Source organism: Dioscorea cayenensis, chromosome 14, assembly GCF_009730915.1.
Source record: "Dioscorea cayenensis subsp. rotundata cultivar TDr96_F1 chromosome 14, TDr96_F1_v2_PseudoChromosome.rev07_lg8_w22 25.fasta, whole genome shotgun sequence".
Classification (NCBI taxonomy): Eukaryota; Viridiplantae; Streptophyta; class Magnoliopsida; order Dioscoreales; family Dioscoreaceae; genus Dioscorea; species Dioscorea cayenensis.
In genome coordinates, this window is record NC_052484.1 from 14,289,800 (window position 1) to 14,310,581 (window position 20,782).

Below are 20,782 nucleotides of genomic sequence, written 5' to 3' on the forward strand. Positions count from 1 at the left end.
AGCACACATGCAAGCTAGTGCTGCACTGTAGTGAGGAGATAAGGATGAGGAACATGGCACTTACAGGAACCATTGTAGCGAATAAGAATAAGTTAGTGGGGTTGGGCTAGAGCAACCCTTCACTCATTATGAGCCCTTGGCTGGGATTCATCCTAATCATCCCTTAGGTTAGGAATGCGATATATAAAAGTCCCTTAGCTTCCCTGGAGGGAATCTTGATCCTTGGTTGTATGAAGGTCTAGTTCTTGATTGTAATACTCTTATTATAATAGAGAGTTTACATTTTTCTCCCTTATTCTTGATTCCTTGATGTGTTCTTGATGTGTTTGCATGTTAGTTATCTAGGTAATCTTGTTGGTAGGCTAACTTGGTGCTGTGGGACAACAACCAAGTGTTGCCCCATAACCTAGGTAAGAAATAGATACATAGCGGCTACTATAATGGAGTATTCGGAAATTAGTTAGACGGGCAAAGCTCGTTCATTATCAGTCTTCGGACACCAAATAGTGGGATGCAACTTGATCACTTCAATCTTACAAAGATGTGATGTATGTTTTGAATATTCGATATTTTCTGAAAGTCATGCACTTGTTTATTGAGTTTTAGGTAGTTAAAAGTTATGATAATATAATTCATTACTGATAAGTGCTTGAGTAGACATATTTTACCATATGTTTTACATGCATTGAACATTATTTTTGCCATGGTTTATGTCTCATACAGTGTATGTGATGTTTTTTTTTTGTGCAATTATGTTGTGAATACCTTGAAGGAAGAAAAAGAAGTAAAGATAGGTTATAAAGACACATTTTGGGAGTTCTTGTGCAATCCGAGGATCAAGACACAAGAGGAGCTCATGTACATGGAGGTGTGTGCCAACTTCCAAGAGGATTCAAGCCAATTTGCTAGTTGGAAGGGCACAAAGACAGTTGTCCCTACTCTATATGAAGAATACAAGACTTTCCAAATGATGATTCGACGAAGAAAAGTCTTATAACCTACCACATGGATGTGTGCCCGACCATATGGCCTCAATAGAAGAGTATGTGAGCTGCGCTTATGAAGAGTGATGTAGTAAAGTACTGTAGCATTTTACTGTAACAGTATTGTAGCAAAAGCACTGTTCATGCGACTGCGTAAAAATTCCACGTGGTCGCGTGGGAATTTCTGCAGCTCACACAGGCCCATGGAGGCATATGACGGTCACGGTTTAGGCCTATAAATAGCCCTTTTGCTTTATTCTTTGGAGACTTTTTCTTAGTGTTTGAAGGGCAAAGTGACTAGGGTTTCAAGAGGAGGTCTTTGCCGAATTTGAGGAGCATTCTTAACCAACTTTGATAGATCTTTCCTCTATCATAGCATCGAAGGGGCCTTTGGTAACCTAGCTTTGAAGAAGGATCTTTCAAGACGTTGAACGACCCATCAAGGCCATCATCACGAATTTGAGGGGGTTTTTATCTATGGTTTACATTGCTTTCTATTGCATTATTATTTGCTTTGTAACTTGCCCCCATAGAGGGCTAAACCCTAGTAGGTATTTGGACATGTGAACCCTAGATCTTATCTTTTGTATTGACTTACTTCATATTTTCTATTAATTCTGAGTTTATTTGAGTTTTAATCTTGTTTTCTCATTGTTTGCATGTCGTATTGATCTTTGTGATTGATTGGTAATGCATGATTTGTTGCCTTGGTGAGAGAGATGTCTCCATTAGGGTTAGAACTCCAAGATTAAAGAGGGTTGAGAAGATGAGTCATGAGATAGTGGATTTTTCCCTTTCCCTTCCGATGAGTGCTTCCTATCTCCGTATTCCCTAGACTTTATGCAACCATATTTGGTATAAGGCGTGAGATTGAGAGATTTCTCCGCCGGAACCTTGTAGGGGTTAGGGATCTTTCGCCTAGAAGTAGAGTTAGATCTATCTTTAGGAATCGGTCGCACTCCTAGGTATCCCTAGAGTTTATTGCGGTCATATGTGGTGTGAGGTGTTGAGTCTTGCGTTAAATCCTGGGGGGGGGAGCATTTCCCGGGTATCTCATCTTTAATGATAGAGATCTCCCTTGTTTTTTTATTTTCCCTTTGCTTGCTTGCGATATTCTTATTCTTACAATTAAGTCATTTTATGACAATCTTGATTCCAACTAGATAACTGAGAAATGGTTAATAGTAATACTTCCGTTCCCTATGGATTCGACTACCCATCTCACCGGGTATTTTATTACTTCGACACCCGTGTACTTGCGGTACACACACTCAATTCGATCGTATCAATTACATAGGGTTCATCCACATTTTTATGAACTTTCATTGGTTTTGTAGTTAGGAGTTTTGGGGTATTAATTGAAGCCATGAAGTTGCAAGTTATCTCCCAAGGTCATCAGTTCTTTTATGGAAGTTGGTTTCATGTACATATTTTAGAGTGCCAAAGATATATATCTAAGCCATTTTTCAATTTGTTCATTCCTTTGCGGAGTTTGGTTGCTTTTATAGTAAAAGAATTTAGGATGTTAAAGACAGGAAAATCCAAGTAATCCCTCATAGTTAGCCCATTTTTTTGTGGAGTTTCATTGCTTGTAAAGTTACAACCTATTAGATGTCGAACTTATGAAAAAATAAATCATCTGTAGAAACTCCTTTTCACAGTTCATTTTCGTATAATATGAGAGGCTTTTTGATGTAAAAACCATAAAAATCAAATCTTCTTTTGAGGCGAGCCATTTCTTTTTGATGTTTGGTTATTCATAATATGAAGACCCGATCTATTTGGTCATCAATTCCTTTGTGGAGTTTGGTTCCTATATAATGAAAATTTTTAGGAGAAAAGATATAATTTTTCACTCAATTATATAGACTTTCTTTAACTCATGATGAATGAGATGTGAATTATTTTGAACAAATTTTACTCATAATCTTATTGTTATTACATTGTAGGAAAGAAAGAGAATGATTTGAATTAAGAACACATCAAAAGCACAAAATTGGAGAAAAAAGGAGCAAGTTTCAATAAAGAGTGAACAAACACAACATAAAGCCTAGCTCCCATGCGCTACAACATTAAGAAGTGCAAAATAGAAAGTATAGCACCTAGGCACTACAACATTAAGAGGTGTAAAGCAGCAAGTATAGTGCCTAGGCGCTACACTCTTTTGCACCTAGGCACTACCCCAATATTCAAGTTATAAAAGGGACTAGGGTTTGAGAAGAAAAAAAAGGAAGGAAATTTCAGAGAGCATAATGTCAGGGGTGAAGATTCAACGAAGATTCATTTCTACGCTTTACTTTTTAGTTATTCTTTGTTTATTTGATAATGGACCCTGGTAATATGTCAAGCTTTGCATTTGTCATGTTCTAAATATCTTTTTCTAGTGCTACGATGTAGTCGGACTATGAAAACCTAGATTTGTCTTTGCTTAATGCAATTGATGCTTGTTTCAAAGTTATGTTGGATATTTTAATCTATATTTTATGCTTGTGATTGCATGACCAACAATTGCATGATTGGTAATTCAATTTGAGACCGAGAGGTGATAATTGAATTAGGTCTTAATTGAAATATCATATAATCATCATAAAATAGAGATACTTATAAGATTGTATGCATTATTATAAATTTCTAGAGTTTAATAAGTTCCATAGATTCATAGTTATCTCACAGACGATGTTAACTTATCTAATAGAATATACTATTGATGCTTGAGAAAGATCAATAGGTAATTTAGAGAAATTTGATAATAACATAAGAAATAAACATTGATTGATTGAACTAGACGATCTAGATGAGATTAGTCTAGGTGAACTTGGAAACCCTAAAATCTCTGAGCATTGATTTCTCCTCGTCAACTATCTTTTTCTGTTCCTTGAATTAGATCTTTCTAAATGAAATTTATTCAATTTCATTATTTAAGTAGAATTATGGTTAAAATAATTTTGGCAATTAATAGACGATACTCTCTTATCATTATATTACTTGTTACGATTGCGTATACTTGTGTTACAAAAATTGCACAACAGGATGCCAAATGTAAGAAGATCCCAAGTTCTTTATTTGGGTTACTGTCTATTTTGTAAAGTTTGCTTATCAACATGGTAAGAAGTTTTGGAAGTCGAAGACATAAGAATCCAAGTTATTGATCAATATCAGCCAGTCCTTTGTGAAATTTGGTTGTCTATAAAATGAATAGTTTTAAGATGTCAAAGATACACCAGCCCATACTATTTCTTAGGACACTGATATGGTTGTCTGAGTACCAAAAAGTCATCTTTTGAAGATAAAATTTCCAATTGGACAAACAAAGACAGGATTTCTTCATCTTGGTTTCTCATTTTGTGGGTTGCGGACATATTTAGTTATCAACGACAACCTTAAATTCCCTTCAATGATAAGTAGCTGAAAGTCAAGAAGACAATAAAGAGTTAAAAGACAAGGAGGAACAGCTTCTGGCTGGTTGGCTTCTCTTGTTTAAAAACATCAATGCAATGATAGCAACATATTAATATTTTCTTCATGTGAGCAATCATATTATCTGCTTTCCTAGTCCTTTGATAAACATGTGACTATGGCTTATTAGGGAAAACCAAAACTAATAATCGTTTCTTCTAAAGTTGCAAAATAATCAAGACTGCAATCTTTTTGTCCTTAGAGAACTATATATTGTGTGGCCATCGAGTTTGAATTGTTTTGTTTATGTTCTACTTGCTTAACTTGGTTTTTATTTCTGATATTATAGATAGTAGATGGAATCCCTTATCTGGTGCATGCCGAAGGAAAACGAACATTCGCAAAGACATGCCGATCCATCTTTAGTGAAAGACAGATATTTGAGAAGTCTGACATGAAGAATAACGATAACAATCCTGTTATGAATGCGATCAAAGCTTGCACCATCCCTGTTCGGTGTTGTTTACGTTGATTTTCTTCTTAATTGTTTCAATGTGCGAATGAGTATCAGTTTGATTTCATATGACAGTGGCATCAATTTCACGCTTGTGTAGGGCCTATGCCTCATGACACTAACTTGATTTGTGCATGAAATCAGAAGAGAATTTATTCACTGCATCCACCACTACTTTTCTGGACCATCTTTACAAGAAGAACCTTCAGTAGTAGGTTCTCAAAATTCTATCCAACCCTTTTTTTTTCCCCTTACATTTAAGTGACAAAGTTTATAAATTAAAATTTTTTTACATGAACAATAATAATTGTTTGAGCTTTTTTATTCCTTACCATTAGACAATTTTGCAAGTGAGATTTCGCACATGTTAAAACAATTAGTAGAGAGTGGTGGTGTTCTTGTCATCACTGTCAATTTTACAAGTGTACAACAACTGTTATTATTGGGCTTTACTCATAATAGCTATAATATAAACATCTTTCCCAATCCACTTTCAATTTTGAGCCCAACATGATTTAGTGAAAAGGAAAACAGTAAAGAAAAAGCTAAAGCAACATGAGAATGACCTTCCTCAAGACAATAGGGGCATTATTTGAAAAGACAAAGCTGAGGATGAGAGCAAGATACATCCCACCATGTCCAAAACAGTGCAAAAGCTTTTTACATGCAAAGAAAACCCTTCAATTCCTTTCTTGAATTTGCAGCAGCACAAACTCAAAAACACACACACACACACACCAAAATGCTAACAATTGTGCAAGAGTTTTGTGATAAATAGCACTGGATTCTATTTATGCACAAACAATCCCTTCCTTCCTCTGGAATGCCAAAAAGGAAAAGGTAGGGCTTCCTTTTCAACTTCTTCATCTTTTTTTTTTCTCAAAATGGTGCTGTTGAGGTTCTCTGCAGTGTTCTCTTCTTTGTCTGCTGTGCTGCCATTGCTGTTATCATCTAGTCACAACCACAAACAATCTCTCATTCATTAGCAAACACAAAAACAAAAACTTTATTGTCATTGTTGTTGTTGTTGTTATTGTTGTTATTGTTGTTGGGGTTAGGTTTTTATATGTAAAGTACCTCATCATGTTGTTTTCTGAGTTTTGCATTTTCTTCAACAAGATGAGCAACCTCAAGTTCCAGCTCATTAGTGTAGGCCTGCACAAAACTTTGATAAAAATGACAGTAAGAAGATGAGAAGGGTAAATTAAATAGAAAGACTCAAAGACTTGTTTGCGGGCGCGGGACCGGGCGGCAGACTCGCGGTTCTTGATCATGCGCTTGTGGCGGCGGTCGCCGGAGTCGGAGGAACGGCGAGGAGGACGGAGAGGGAAAGGGAAGGAACCGGAATCCATGGCAGAGTTGAGGCTGAGAATGGTGGGAGGAGGAGGACGTGGTGGTGGTGGTGGAGGAGGGGGTGGGGGAAGAGATGGAGGAATGGGAGATTTGAAAGCTCCGGCGAGGAAGTCTTGGAGGATTACACCACGGAAAGGGTGGGAAGTGGTGGAAGTGATGGAAGTGCGAAGACGGGGGTGATCAATAGGGAGGATGGGAGGAGTCATAGGACGTTCATGGAGGGTAGGGAAGTTGATGTCTTTCCAAACTTCTTCCATGGTTCTTCTTGGAGTTTGGGGGAGGATGGAGGCAGTGGTGGAAGTGGAGGTGGAAGTGATGGAGATTGTTTTGGTGGTGGTGGTGGAGGTGGTAGGAGTTTCTGACCACATGGTCAAGAAATGAAGAAGGGAAGAGAGGAAGGGGGGAGGGGTTTTAAGAAGGTCTTTATTTATTTATTTATTTATTTATTAGGGGTGTTTTTGTTTGTTTACGGGAGATGGGGGTGTGTTTGTTTTTTTTGTTTTTTTATAAAATAAATGTTATTTATTAATTTGATTGTTTATTCTTTGTTTATGTTGTTGATGGGATTTGTTGGGGATTGAGGTACAAGTAGGTACGGATATACACATGGTGAGGCAGTTGATTTGTATACGAGAATATTTAAAAGAGAGGGCATACCAATAATATTAAATATCATTATTAATGGGGTATACACAGAGAATGTGTGTAAGGTTGAAACATGAGAACATTGGGTTAAGTGAATTTTTTTTTATTAGAGGTGATTAAAGCAGAGAGATATGGATGGGACCCTCACAAGCTTGCATTTGATTATTCAAATTTTTTTTTTTTAAAAAAAAGTCAACTGTTTTTCTAAACCTTTTTAAAGTTTCATATCTTTATTTAGAACCTGATTTTTTAAAAATTAAATTAAATTTTTTGTGAAATTATATTTTTATCCTATTCCCCAATTCATTCAGGGATCTCGAACCCAACACCCAAATCTCAAATTTGGGGTGGAATTTGGATGTAGAGTACTCCAACCCACACCCAAATCTTACTACAAATTTGGGTTTTGCAACCGTGGGATTGCACGGTTGCAAAACCCAAATTTAGGGTCCCACATTATTTCTTATTTTTAATTATATTTTCTATTTTTTTTATTTTTTTAATTATTGTAATGGAAAATATAAAATTATTAATCCATTAATATAATTATAAGTAGTTATTTATAATATTAATTTGTGTGTAATTAATTAATAATCAATAATAATTATTATTTAATTAATAAATAAAATTATAAATTATTAATATATATTTAATTAATAAATTAAAAAATATAGTTGTACAATTTTTTAAGTTATATTTTTAAATAAATTATTTATAAATTGTAATTAATGTTTAATTAATTTATTGTTAAAATGATTAATTTTAAATATTTTTATTAAAAAATAATAAAATAATATATGAAAAGAATATTATAAAAATATTCGCTTTTTGGGTAAAATTTGAGATTTGTGGTTGGAGTAAAATTTTGTGTAGCAAGACCAAATTTGAGATTTGGGATAGAGATTTGGAATTGTGGGTTGGAGATGGTCTCAGGTGATCTTGTTACCTTCACCAACTAGCTTCCAACAATCGATCCTTATCAATATTCTCGTTGCCCTTGTTCCTCTCAAAATATGCCATATTTCTCCTTAGATGTTGCCCTCATCTAGAGCAGTCAAAACGGGCTGGCGGGGTGGGCCGGCAAAATGCCAACCCAACCCGACCCGTTTTGGGTTGTGGGTTGGGCGGGCCGGCCCGCCAAAAAATCAAAATAATTAATTTATTTTATTTTTATAAATATTGTAATATATGAAACATTGAAACATTCATTATAAATTCATAAAAAACTAAATTAAAAATTAAAACATGCAATAATTAACAAAATGAAAACATCCATTATAATATTCAAAACCTAACAAAAATCAACAATAATTACAAAAATCTCTAAATAAAAAAACACTATTATAAATTTACAATCAACAAAAATTTAAAAAAACAACAACAAACCACAAGATAAAACATCTATTACAAGTATAACATTCATCCATTACAATCAACAAAAAAATTTAGCAAAAATTAATAAAGCACAAAATAAAAAAACATCCATTACAATCATAATATTCATCAAAATCAACAAGTCATTAAAATGTTTTTGTTATCTCCATATTTCTTTTTAAAAACATAATTAAATGCATATTAAACTTCATTAAAATTATTTATTTATTTTTTAATTTAAATCCTTAACAATATTTCAATATCAATATATATATATATATATTATATAAAATATATTATATATAAATTAGAGACGGAGCATGGTCGACTGCCCTCAACCCGCATGCCCCTGCAGGTTAGCCCATTTAGGCCGACCTCCAGCGAGCCTATAAAAGACCAACCCGACCCGCCCATTTTTATTGAGGGGCGGGTGGCCCGTGGGCCAAGCCCGAATTGACAGCTCTACCCTCATCCCATTGTCCAAGCAATAATGTCTTTTTTAAATTAGTATCAGTAATGAGAAGATTTTTGATAGTATGAGTATTATAAGCAGGTAAACTTCTTGACATCTTTTGACACAATCTTTTTTTACATAAATGTTCAAGTTAAAAACTACTTGCTTAAGTAACCCAAAATACCCACCGGTGATATATATTTATAGTTTTAGGTTAATTTTGTTGTAAAATGTAGGACCGAATAGAGCAGTACAACAGTAAAATAAATAAAAGGAATGCTGAAAAGTAAAGAACACAAAGATGTTACGTGGAAAACCCCTAAACAATTAGGGTAAAAACCATGGGCAAAGATAGAAGAATTTACTGAGTGGGAAAATTGCAGGAGTTACAAACTCTCTAATAAGAAGGAGAAAACCAGAACTCTCTCTTATACTAGGAGATTAGACTAACTCTCAAAATATTTTTTCCACACTTTTCTTCTCTCTCTAATTTCTTCTCACTCTCACTTCTTCACTTGATTCTTCACTCAAGGTTGTGTCTAAGAATGAGAATAGGCTCACATATATATAGGCCAACTAAAACCACCATTTTCCTTAAACACATGGGCACTAATCCATGGATTAAGTTCATGGTTTAGGTTAATGGTTTAAGCCAGCCATTGTTTGGGTGATCCATGGATTAAGAGGAGTTGGATTTGGGCTAATGAATTATAATCCATTGGTTTGTTCCATTGGTTTTGGGCCAATGGGTTAAAGCCCTTACTAGTTGTTTATCTTAACAATAAATTGTTTAATGGGTTTATTATTGTTATTATTATTATTATTATTAATGATGATTTACATGTGTGTGTCATTGTAATTAGTTAGTCCCTGCAAGTATATATCACATGCTATTAACTTTTATGTTCAAATTGATTATTTAATGTCACAATAAACCGTGGGATGGTAAAATCTAATGTACCATGAAAGCTTTTTTTTCAAACCGCTCACCTTAATCAATGATGTGAGAGGAGAAGTTCATCCCTCAACTATACGAAAAAAAGTTACTATTATTTAACACAGATTTTCATCAATGCAAATGCTTTTAATGCAAATGTGGTGAAAAGCAGAACTCTCAAACTCTACATGTCACAAACTCATTTATAATATTCATTCGAATTCTCAAACTTATCAGATAGTCCCAAATCTTTAAATATTTTAAATAAAAAAAAAATCTCTCATACATTTCTAGAAATTTTTGTGCTGTTTGTTTGCAATGAATGGAATTGATGAGGATTGAGATAGGAATAAGAATGAGGGGGAATGAATTAGGAATGGAAAGAAAACTGTGTTTGGTTGGAGGGTATGAGAGTAATTCATTTAGAATGGGAAAAATAAAAGAGAAAATTTGTGGTAAAAAGACTTTTATACCCTTAATACAAGTTAATAAGGAAAAAAAATATTATGTTAAATAATTATCTTTTATAATAAATAATAATAATTTTTTAATTTTAAAATATTTTGACTATTGTTATTTTTATTTAACTAAATATTTCACTTTAATTATTCTTTTTTATTAAAATTATCTATTTAATTATTATTTAAACTAGGTTATTATTTTTAATTATTAGTTATTATTTTTTTACATAAATTATTACTTATTGTTAAATTTATTTATTTAATTATTATTTGAAATAGATTATTATATTTAATTAGTAGTTACTATTATCTCACATTAATTATTATTTATTATTCAAATAACCTAATTAATTATTATTTAAATTAAATTATTATTTTATTTATCGGATATTATTATTTCATTTTAATCATTATTTATTATTAGAATTTTATATTTAATTATTATTGAATTAAATTATTATTTTAATTATTAAATAAAAGGGGCAAATGTGGTATTTCACCCCAAAGAGTTTGAGAGGAATGAGCAATCCTCCCATTTTTGGGAGGATTGCCATTCATGTCTCACTCCTCACTAATTCCTCACTCACTCTTTTCTCACTCTCATGCATAGTCATCCAAACAAGGCAATGGAATCCCCAAGTAATGATTCATACTCCATGCCTTGCAACCAAACACCCCCTTAGTACATTATTTTAAATGATCATAATCTTGGTAATTAGGAACCTTGGGCTAGCCCAATGGTAACTACCCATGATTGTAATTGAGAGGTCTCGAGTTCGAACCTCTCAGATTACAATTCATATTTAGGGTCTCCTGTGGGAGTTCTGTGTGAGGATTACCTCTCGTTCTCCCCTCCAGGGTTGCATGGCGGGGGGATTATTCCCAGGAGGTCATTCAAGCCACCGTAACTGGTGCACCTCTGTACCCGTTTGTCCTTTGATTTGTCGCTTGTCGACTTTGTCAAAAATCTTGGTAATTAAATAGATTTACAAATATTCAAAAGAAATTAATAAAAGTATAGAAATTAAATTTTAAAAAAAAAGTAACTGAAAGGTTCAAGACCAAAGTGTTATCACATGCTAGACAAGAAGATGCATTTTGCCTTTTCACTTTGAAAAAAATTAATGTTAAAAAATTTTAAGTAATAGTATTGACATTAGAATAAAAAAAAGTTATTTAAATTACAGTAACAAACTAATAGGATAAAAAATTTCCAAATAATAATAGTCATTAAGTTAATAATACAATTATATACATGCATATAATCCATGGCTGAATTAAGTACTTTGTGTTTAGATGAAAGTAACATTGAATATTTTTTTTACTTAAAAAAACAAAATTAACCATGATATGTATTTGAAAGATTAATAATGGCTTTAGCCCGTTAATTAAGCAAGACTTGGCTTGCTTGGGTACCATATAGATGACCGAATTATATGAATTGAAGTATTTTATCAAGGTTTTTGTAATATTTAAGTCTAAAATAAAAATTTGAGGAAAAAAACAAGCCAAGCTTGGATATTATGATGGGAATGTTGAATGCACACTAACACATTGTTTTAAACCATTTTTTAATTTTTTTAATTTTTTTCATTTATTATTATTATTATTATTATTATTATTATATATATATATAGATATATATTTACGGATAGGCAACAAGCATCTAGGCTTATCAATTTACCCTGGACTCGCCCAGCCCGACGAAGTTGGGGTTAGGACTAAAATTCAAAAAATAGGGCCAGCGACGGGGAATCCTTCCTCGCCCAGACCCCAAATATATAATTTTATTATATATATATAATATTAGAAAATTATTTATATACAATAAAGTATATATATTATTAAAAGATAATATATTTGATGAGTATTTAATAGATGTCAAAACCATTGGGGACGGGGTTGAGGATGGGTTTGGCAAGTCAGGGTTGGGGTTGGAAAATACATCCGCTAGTAAATCCATGCCCCATTGACATCCCTAGAAAAGCTCCTCATATATGGAATTGTTAAAGGGATAGATAGGTATGGAAGTGCATTAGTTACGGTAACTTAAGGATCTCCTAGGAAAATGCCCCTATCTTGTAACTCTGGAGAGGTGAAATCACTGTTTCTCCCACAAGGGACCCGCACCCGGGCTCGTGAACACAATTAATGAACAAAAGTAGACCCAAGTGTACAGTGACTGAACAATACATGAACAATACTACCATGGAAAGAATTTGAACTCTTGCAAACCTATGTACTTTTGTATCACACCATTGTGATTACCTTTAAATCCTCTCCATTTACCCCTAGCCCTCAAAGTTCTATAAAAATTTGAAATACCCTTGTATTTGGAGGGAAACATTTCCATATGACAATAGAATATATAGCACACAATAAACAAAAAAATAAAATAAATAAATAAATAAATAAATAAACCAAATGAATGCATAACATTTAGCATACCTAAAAAACTAATGAATAAACATCAAAACTTCAAGAGAGAGAGAGAGAGAGAGAGAGAGAGAGAGAGAGAGATCTAAATACATGTAAAGGAATATAGTAGGGCTATATAGCAATCATTCATTGAAAAAATCGAATACAATACATTTAGATTGCAAGCTAAGCAAACCTACTCATATCGCCATCTACATTTCCCCCTCTTTTCTTCCTCATATTTTGCTAGCAAACATATACCAATCATTCAGTAAGTAGTTCATGAGTTGCGGTGTATGCAATAATGCCTAAAACACTAAACTTATAAAATAAGTATTCTCAAGTTTATTCAACATTCTTAGCCTAGAAAGTATCCCAGATCCAGTAGGAAACGACAGTAGGCTCCATCCTTTCTTGATCGCAAGGCTTAATTGACCCTAGAGTCCAAGGCCTACAATCCACCCTCTATCACTTCCTTAAACGCCTAACCGCTAGTGAGGCAGAGGATGGCACAATACCATAATTTAGTAACTCAAGTATATTGTTTATCATATGTACTTTATTTCCTTATTTTATTTAGCAATTTCCTGATTTTGTAATTATCTATATTAGGTGTGGTGCTAAAGCCCTTTTTCTTTTTCTTTGTGGTCTTTCCAAGTGTAATCCGAAGTGTTTGGTTTCGTCAGAGCACTTTTTAGTTGTAGAATAGCTTTTTTGGACGTGTTTTAGCCTAAAAACGCGAGCACACCCATGTTTAGGCCGTGCTTTTTGCCCATGCACTTGATGGGATAGTTGGAGACTTGTTTCACTATGAAAATCATCCAAATTGTGAAGTGCACAACCCAAAACCATGCCCTAAGTATGGTCATGCTTCTGTCTGCACGACTGTGCTTTGGGCACCATACTCATGTTTCTTCTAATGTAGCAGCATTACCGTAGGAATGTTTACTGTAACAGTGTTACCATAGCAGTTTCACGGGATGAAGCACGCCCATGCTTAGCCTTTTTCCCAAACTGAAATCCCTTTTAAAGTCGTTCTCCTCTCTCTTCCTCTCATATCTTTCCCTTGGTGATTCTTTGGAGCTAGAGGTGCCCTATTCTCGTTAGTTGGAAACTTCAAAATCCTTCCTTGCTCTTTGAGATATAGAGGTAAGCTTTTCAACCTCTCCTTTCTTCCTTGTTGTTGGAATAAATGGTAGATCTAGGGTAGGGTTTGAGCTTGAAAGGCTTGATCCTTGTTCTTCTTATCGCTTATTTTTGTTAGAACTTAAGAAGAGTATTTGCATTGCTTTATATCCCTTCAATCTTGTGGAATCCATGAATATTCTTCTTCCTTGTTATTGGTACTGTAGCACCATTAGAACTTCATTGCTTCTTCATCTTCTTTGGTCTGGAGTGATGCTCAAACCCTTAGGATTACATTATTAACTCTGAAACCTAGTTGTGAGGCAAACTTAATCCTCTTTAGGGTTGCATTGCTTGGGTGAACCTAGGGTTCATTTTTGGCTTCTTTGTTTAACTCTTGTTTGTTATTTGTGTGTATACTTGGGCTAGAGGGTGAGAGCTCGGCTTGAGGCAAGGTGCCGAAGGAGGAGTAGCGTATCCAGGAATCAAATCACCTATGTTGTGAGTGGGATTTATGATTTTCATAATTCTATTAAAATACTATCTAAGGTTTTCTATTACTTTATTTGAAAGTATTTCATGGTTTTATCACAATGAATCAACGCTATACTCGGCTTGGAAATGAATTTCTATATTATTGAATCATATATGAAACTCTTGATGTTCGAATATAAGTGTTTATGATTATACCTGTATTTTGAATTGAATTGATTTATGAGGCTTTGGTTTTTCTAGCATGCTTTTAGCATTGGTAATTATGGAAATGACACTTATTCTTGATATTTGAATGTTGTGCTGGTTATTTACTCTATGATGAGAGATGCATGTATTGCATTATTTTGTTGGTGACGTCCTACTGCAGTAGGTAGTCTTCGCAGCCAGCCTCTTAAGGTGGCATAGAAAACTAACAGATTTATTCCTCCAGTTCAGGAGGGGGATTTAGAACCCTGAATGGATGGTCATCGAGAAGCTGTAGTTACCACACGGTGGACCGATAGGTCAACATCAAGGGCATGAGTACCTTGACGGCTCTGAACCTAGCCACAACCATAGCTAGAGTTTAAAGAGGTTTCTAGACCACTAATTATTTGCTTGTGATTCAAACTTCATATTTTAAAGAGCTTATGTTTTATGCAAAGTAACCTTGAGATGTGATCTTTTGTAAATCATTGGAAAAGTAAATTGATTTGATGATGAGTATAACGTTTTATGGTTTAAAACTCGTATTTGACTATTCTTGAGTTTTGAATATTGAAACCCTTATTTGAGCAAAGAAGATTCTTTTATGTTATCAATGGTTTTACTACACTTGTGTATACTTTTATATATTATTTTGTTCTAAACTTTTTGTAGTATGGCTAAAGTCTAGTTTTGTAGATTCCATCGATTGTATTGATGTATTCTATTAAAACTGTGCTAACTCACTCACTAAGTGATTTGAGTTACTCACCCTCTCTCTTCTTTCCAGGCTCTAGCGACCATTAGTATTGCGGCAGGATGAAGTGCTGGGCATACCTTTGCTTGTCTTTTTTTTTTCAGATTTAATCCTATGTATGTTCATTGTTAAGCATGAACTCATTGTATTAGGATTATGGATCACTAGTGTGTTTGTTCCCTATGTGTAGTAATTGCATGCCTTGTATGTTGTCTACTTTTATTGAAAACATTGTGGTATTTATGACACGAACCCTCATTGAACTCTTTTATCAGGCTTGGGTGTCATTGCTTCTGCTATGCTATTGTTGTATTTCTTGCCTTGTATATTGTGCATTTGCTATTTTTGGTTTAGTGTTGTTATTTCAAGGTTTTGTTAGGCTTGCGCCGATTCGAGGGATGAGTGACGTGGGTATTTGATAAGTGCTTGTGCGATATGAACGCGAAGCGTTCATTCCTTATGTTGAGCATTACTTTTCTCAGGTTTTTACATTAATATGTGTGTTTTTATGTTACTTTTATGCAGGTAGGGTTGTGAGGCCGAGTATGAAGGATATGGGCCAATGTGGATCATAATGCACCTATTTTGGAGGAGATCTTGCTAAGGTTCAAACGCGAAGACATAGGACAGGTGTGAGATGCTAGAGTGTGTGCCAACCTCCTCGTATTCGAATGAGCACATTCATTTGGAGGGGCACAAAGGCAGTCACACTCGAGCATTCTGACTTATGCATATAAGAACAAGAGATCCACCAACATGTATATCATTGAAGAAGCAAGTGATTCACGACGTAAACGTGTGCCCGTTTGCGTTACCCCAATGAAAGTATGGAATTTGGGAGTATTTCCGACAGAGTACTATAGCAGGTACTGTAATTAAACAATGTAGCAAGTACTGTAGCAGCACTGTTCACAACCGGCCGAGCAATCAGAGAAATAGAGAATCCACACGGGCGTGTGGAAATTATCCACGCCCGTGTGGAAATTCCACAGGGGCGTGTGACAGTATACATGCCCGTGTAGTCGCCCGATTCCAGCCCTATTTAAAGCCGATTTCAGTCCCGATTTCCGGATTCTTTTCTCCATCTTTTCCCCAACTTGCGAGAGGGCTTCGGCTAGGGTTTCGAGGGGTATTGACCAAGGTTTTGGAGAAGTTATACGGCTCCGACATCGTGATTCTATTAGGAAGAAGGTTGGTAGGGGAGCTTCGATCGAGGCGTATCCTATACCGGACGAAGGAATCCTTGGACGACGAGTAGAGGACTCTCCACAAGACCATCGACACGACCATCGAGGGGGTTTCTTTATGGATTCATTGCTTTTACATTCGATTTCTTTGATTGTACTAAGCTCCATGGAGAGCTAAACCCTTAGTGGGTGCTTGGATGATTGTGAACCCTAGGATGTATTCGTTTTATTGAACTTCTTTATTATGCTTTCAATAAATTGATGTTTATTGTGAGTTCCAACCTTGAATGTTTAATTGTATGAACATTTCCCCTAGAGTGACACTAGGGTTGAGAGTTCTTGTTTGTAACCTTGTGAGTGAGTGACACACCACGAGCGTTAGACAATGCTAGGTTGGAGAGGGTTGAGAGGGTGAGTCGAGAGGTACAGGAGCGTCCCCTTTCCCCTCCGGCATGATAGATTCTACCTCCGTTCCTCGAGTTCTTTGCGGCCATAATAGAGTGAGTGGTCTAAGGGATGAACCTCCGCTAGGGCCTAGTTACGCGTGCAATGGAGTGAAGCGTTGAGAGGATCTTAGTATCTAGGGCTTAATTGTGGCTAGGGACCTTCCGCCTGGACCAAAGGGTTAGGTCTACTTTTAGGAAGAGATTTATCACTTGGAATCCCTAAAGCTCATTGCAACTCTATGCGAGTGCGAGGTGCTGAGATTGTTCGATTTCTCCTCCGGGACATGTATAGAGTTAGGCATAGTTGACCTTAGATTTGGGACTATGTATGTAAGGATTTCCACGACTCACCATGGCATTGATTAGGAAGTATAATAGAGAGTTCTTGCACTTGAAACGATTATCCTAGGTGAAGCATCATCCGAGTACCCCATCTTTATCCATTGCCTTACCCTCTTCTTTATTCTTGCTCTCTCACTTGTTTCTTTTATTATTGAGAATTGAATCAATTTCACACTAATCACTATTGATCTTCCACATAGCTAAGGACCAAATTAAGTATTTTCACTCCCTACTACCTGTGGATTCGACCCCGCTCACCCGGGATTATTACTTCGACAAACCCGTGCACTTGCGGGATATACGCAAGGAGACCTTGTCAGTATTCCTCCTCGAGTCATCGCAGCGGTTATTACGTCCCAAGGCCAACGGTTCAGGGCGTAACATTAGGTAATTAGTATATGTATATATATATATATATATTTGAAAGATGGCATAATAACAATTTGAGTGATTCTTCCAAAGCTTTTTATGGTACCAAAACCATAATAGGTTAACACCCAAAAAAAAGGATCTCAGGCAACACAAAGCTTTTTTGGGCATCATGGAAATCTAACTTCTCGTCGTAACTTCTCAACTTCCCATTGTAATCATCTCCTTATCTGCAATGTCTAGTAATGTCATTTCCACTATATAGTTGGCTTTTTATACCTTTGAACGGAAAGTTTTCTATCCATTATCTCATTCATTGTTACCGGACGCGTGCCACTCAAACTTACAAGCACTTATATTATAGCTTGGAGTCTCTAATTTTCCATTCTCTTTGTCGAGTATGGCCTATATACTATGTTCATGGCTCTCACCAATATCCCACACCTATGATATTCCAAGATGGTAGTTCCATTTTTAACCCAAATAACCTTGCATGTGCTCACTAAGATTAACTTATATTTAATTCTATTATTGGTGCTCTGTCTCCCTCACGAATGCCCTTCATCTTAGGAAGCGTGGTTAACTCTTATAGCAACCTATGGGAAACCAACACGAGGTCATATAACAAAATAAAAGACCCAGTTAAAGAATTCAGTTTAAGACTCCCTGTCCATTACTGAGTATGTATGCAAGGAATCAAGATGAAAACAAATGAACTAGCAATGATAAATGCCCAGTTAATGTTAAATATCTCACTATCAAGATCTTTAATGATCTTGATGAAACTACAAAGACTTATTCAATGCTATTCAAGTGTGGGAAACATCCATAATATTTGAAGAACTATATAAGAAGCTCCTAAATTATGAAGAACAATTGGCAATGAAGCAAGATTCTCAACCTCTAATACCAGCCATCACCATATCCCACTACTAAGCTAGGATCACAAGCTTGCTCTCAGAATTTCTCTCTTCCCTCCAAAACATTCAACAACACATCCTCATCGTACTCATGTCTCATAGACTCCATGTTCCCGGTTCTAAGTCTCAGTGGGTTCCTTTGTCATATCTTACTCATTGTCAGCATTTTGAGCAACAGAGGCATTCTAATAAATGGTGCCCAACGTTCAAACACATACCATGGACTAACACAATGTAATCATGCTCCCACAATTATTCAGCTAATAATCCTCCTCAGGTCCACATTGTTATTCATTCTATGGCATCAACTGCTTTTGAATGGCTCCTCAATTTTAGTGTAACACATCATGTCACCATGGACCTGGCTAACCTAACCACCCATACTCCCTATAGCGGCTTGGAAGACATTTTTATCAGCAATGTTGTAGGCCTATCCATTACTCACATTGGTTCGTTATCTTCCTCTTTTACCTCTTATCCTTTTAAATTTCATAATATCTTGTATGTGCCCTCATGACCAAGAATCTATTATCCTTTCCACAACTATGTCAAGCTAATAATGTGATTGTTATCTTTACCTCTTCTTATTTTCAAGTGAAGGACCCTTACACGGGGATCAACTTCTATCAGGGTCCTCCTAAAGATGGTGTTTACATTTGGTCACTTTCTAAGAGAAACCTAACATCTTCACTGTCTTTTACTGTGTCTTCTAAGTTTTTTTTTTTTTTCATTTTTGAAATCATCATGTCTTGCGTCATTTATGTTCTTTTAAGTTTGTATCCTTATTTGCTAGTTGTTTGAATAATTTCAATTGTGATTCTTCTAATTGCAATCAAAGGCACATGCTACCTTTTATGACTCATCCCTTATCTCTTATTTTCTGATTGAATTAATGTTTTCTAATGTTTGAACGTCTCTAGATTTATCATGTAATGGTTACAAATATTATGTTAATTTTGTTGATCACTTCATAATATATTTGGTTTTATCTACTTAAATACATATAGGATGTTTATGTTGTTTTCCAATGCTTCAAATCTCTTATTGAAAAATGTTTCAATAGACTAATTATTTCTCTTTACATATATAATAATAAGGAGTCTAGCATTAAAAACCTTTTCTCGCCTTTCATGATATTTCACAACTTACCACTCTACCACATACCTGAACACAATGGGTATTCTATACATCTCCACCATCATATTGTTGAAACTGATTTAACCTTCCTTTTACTAGTGGTCATTTGCTTTTACTATTGCAGCTTATCGCATTAATCATATGGCAAATGAAATCTCTCAATGAGTCATCTTTTTAAAAAGTATTCAACATACCCCCTAACTTTCTAAACTTTGCTTTTTTGGTTGCATGTTTCTCTTTGGTTACATCCATACACATCTCATAAACTAGAGTCTCGGTCTCATTCTAGTATTCTTAGATTATTCATCATGATAGAGTGCCTATTTGAGTCTAGATTTGTTGTTACAAAAAGTTTTCATCTCTCATCATGTTATCTTTGTTTAAACTGAGTTTTCTTTCAAAAGTCATCTCAATTTGTGCCTGATAGCTTTATTTCCACATAATTTCCCATCTTTACTAGTATTTATGTTCAACTATCAAAGATTGTGATTAGAAAGGTATTGTCTCAGGTAGTCTTATGGCTTCAATGGTAGGGACTCCTTTGTCTACCCTTATCCCAATATTTACCTCAAGCCCACAAAGACAAATTTCCACCCTGATCTTGCGGTCAAATCAATAGCCAAATTCCATTTAGACTACCGCACCTCATGTCAAAACTATCTTGCAATCTCCTCCTTCCCAAATCCTACCAATACTTACCACTTCTCAAAATCTACTCAAGTCTTGAACAATAACTGAACCTTCTCATCCATTGGTTATTTGCTCCAAAAATAATATCTTCAAGCTTAGCTATAAATATAGCTTTCTTTCAATCACCTTTGCTAATGACACCCAGAGCTCAAGGATCCCATATGTCATGCTGCCATTTTTGCAAAATTTGATGCTTTGCTTCACAATGACACTTAGGACTTAGTACTTTCATGTCAAACAAAAAAAAAAATGGCATTGTTGATTGCTATAAAGGATGACTTGTGGTGAAAGAGTTTTACCAATGATTACCATCGACTATCATGACACTTTTTGCCCTATTACCAAACCAATGATAGCACCGCCGGTTATTTCCCTCGTCATTAATTGTGTATAGACTCTTCAACAAATAGATATCAATAATGCTTTCTTTCATGATCGTTTTAATGAGGATGTCTACATGAATAAAGCACCTAGGTATGTTGATTAGAACTTTCTTTTTTTATGTGTGTAAGCTCAATAAATCTATTTATTGTCTAAAGCAAGTTCCTCGTGCGTGGTATTATGAACTTCAACACTTTCTTCTAGAAGTTATCTTC

General features: G+C 35.0%; 1 protein-coding gene across 1 annotated transcript; it reads right to left on the reverse strand.

Annotated features, from left to right (window-relative positions):
- Nucleotides 1-5,761: 5,761 nt before the first annotated feature.
- LOC120275951 (bZIP transcription factor 27-like) lies at nucleotides 5,762-6,635 on the reverse strand. Its single transcript, XM_039282688.1, has 3 exons — nucleotides 6,120-6,635; nucleotides 5,971-6,048; nucleotides 5,762-5,844 (listed from the first exon to the last, which is right to left on the reverse strand). The coding sequence occupies exons 1-3, from the start codon at nucleotides 6,612-6,614 to the stop codon at nucleotides 5,773-5,775; spliced, it is 645 nt and encodes a 214-aa protein (XP_039138622.1). The 5' UTR covers nucleotides 6,615-6,635; the 3' UTR covers nucleotides 5,762-5,772.
- Nucleotides 6,636-20,782: the final 14,147 nt, after the last annotated feature.

Coding starts and splice junctions, on each gene's coding strand:
- LOC120275951 (XM_039282688.1), bottom strand. CDS start 6,614: ATGTGGTCAGAAACTCCTACCACCTCCACCACCACCACCAAAACAATC. Junction 6,049..6,119: donor GGTCCCGCGCCCGCAAACAA/GTCTTTGAGTCT, acceptor AGTTTTGTGCAG/GCCTACACTAATGAGCTGGA. Junction 5,845..5,970: donor TCAGAAAACAACATGATGAG/GTACTTTACATA, acceptor GGTTGTGACTAG/ATGATAACAGCAATGGCAGC.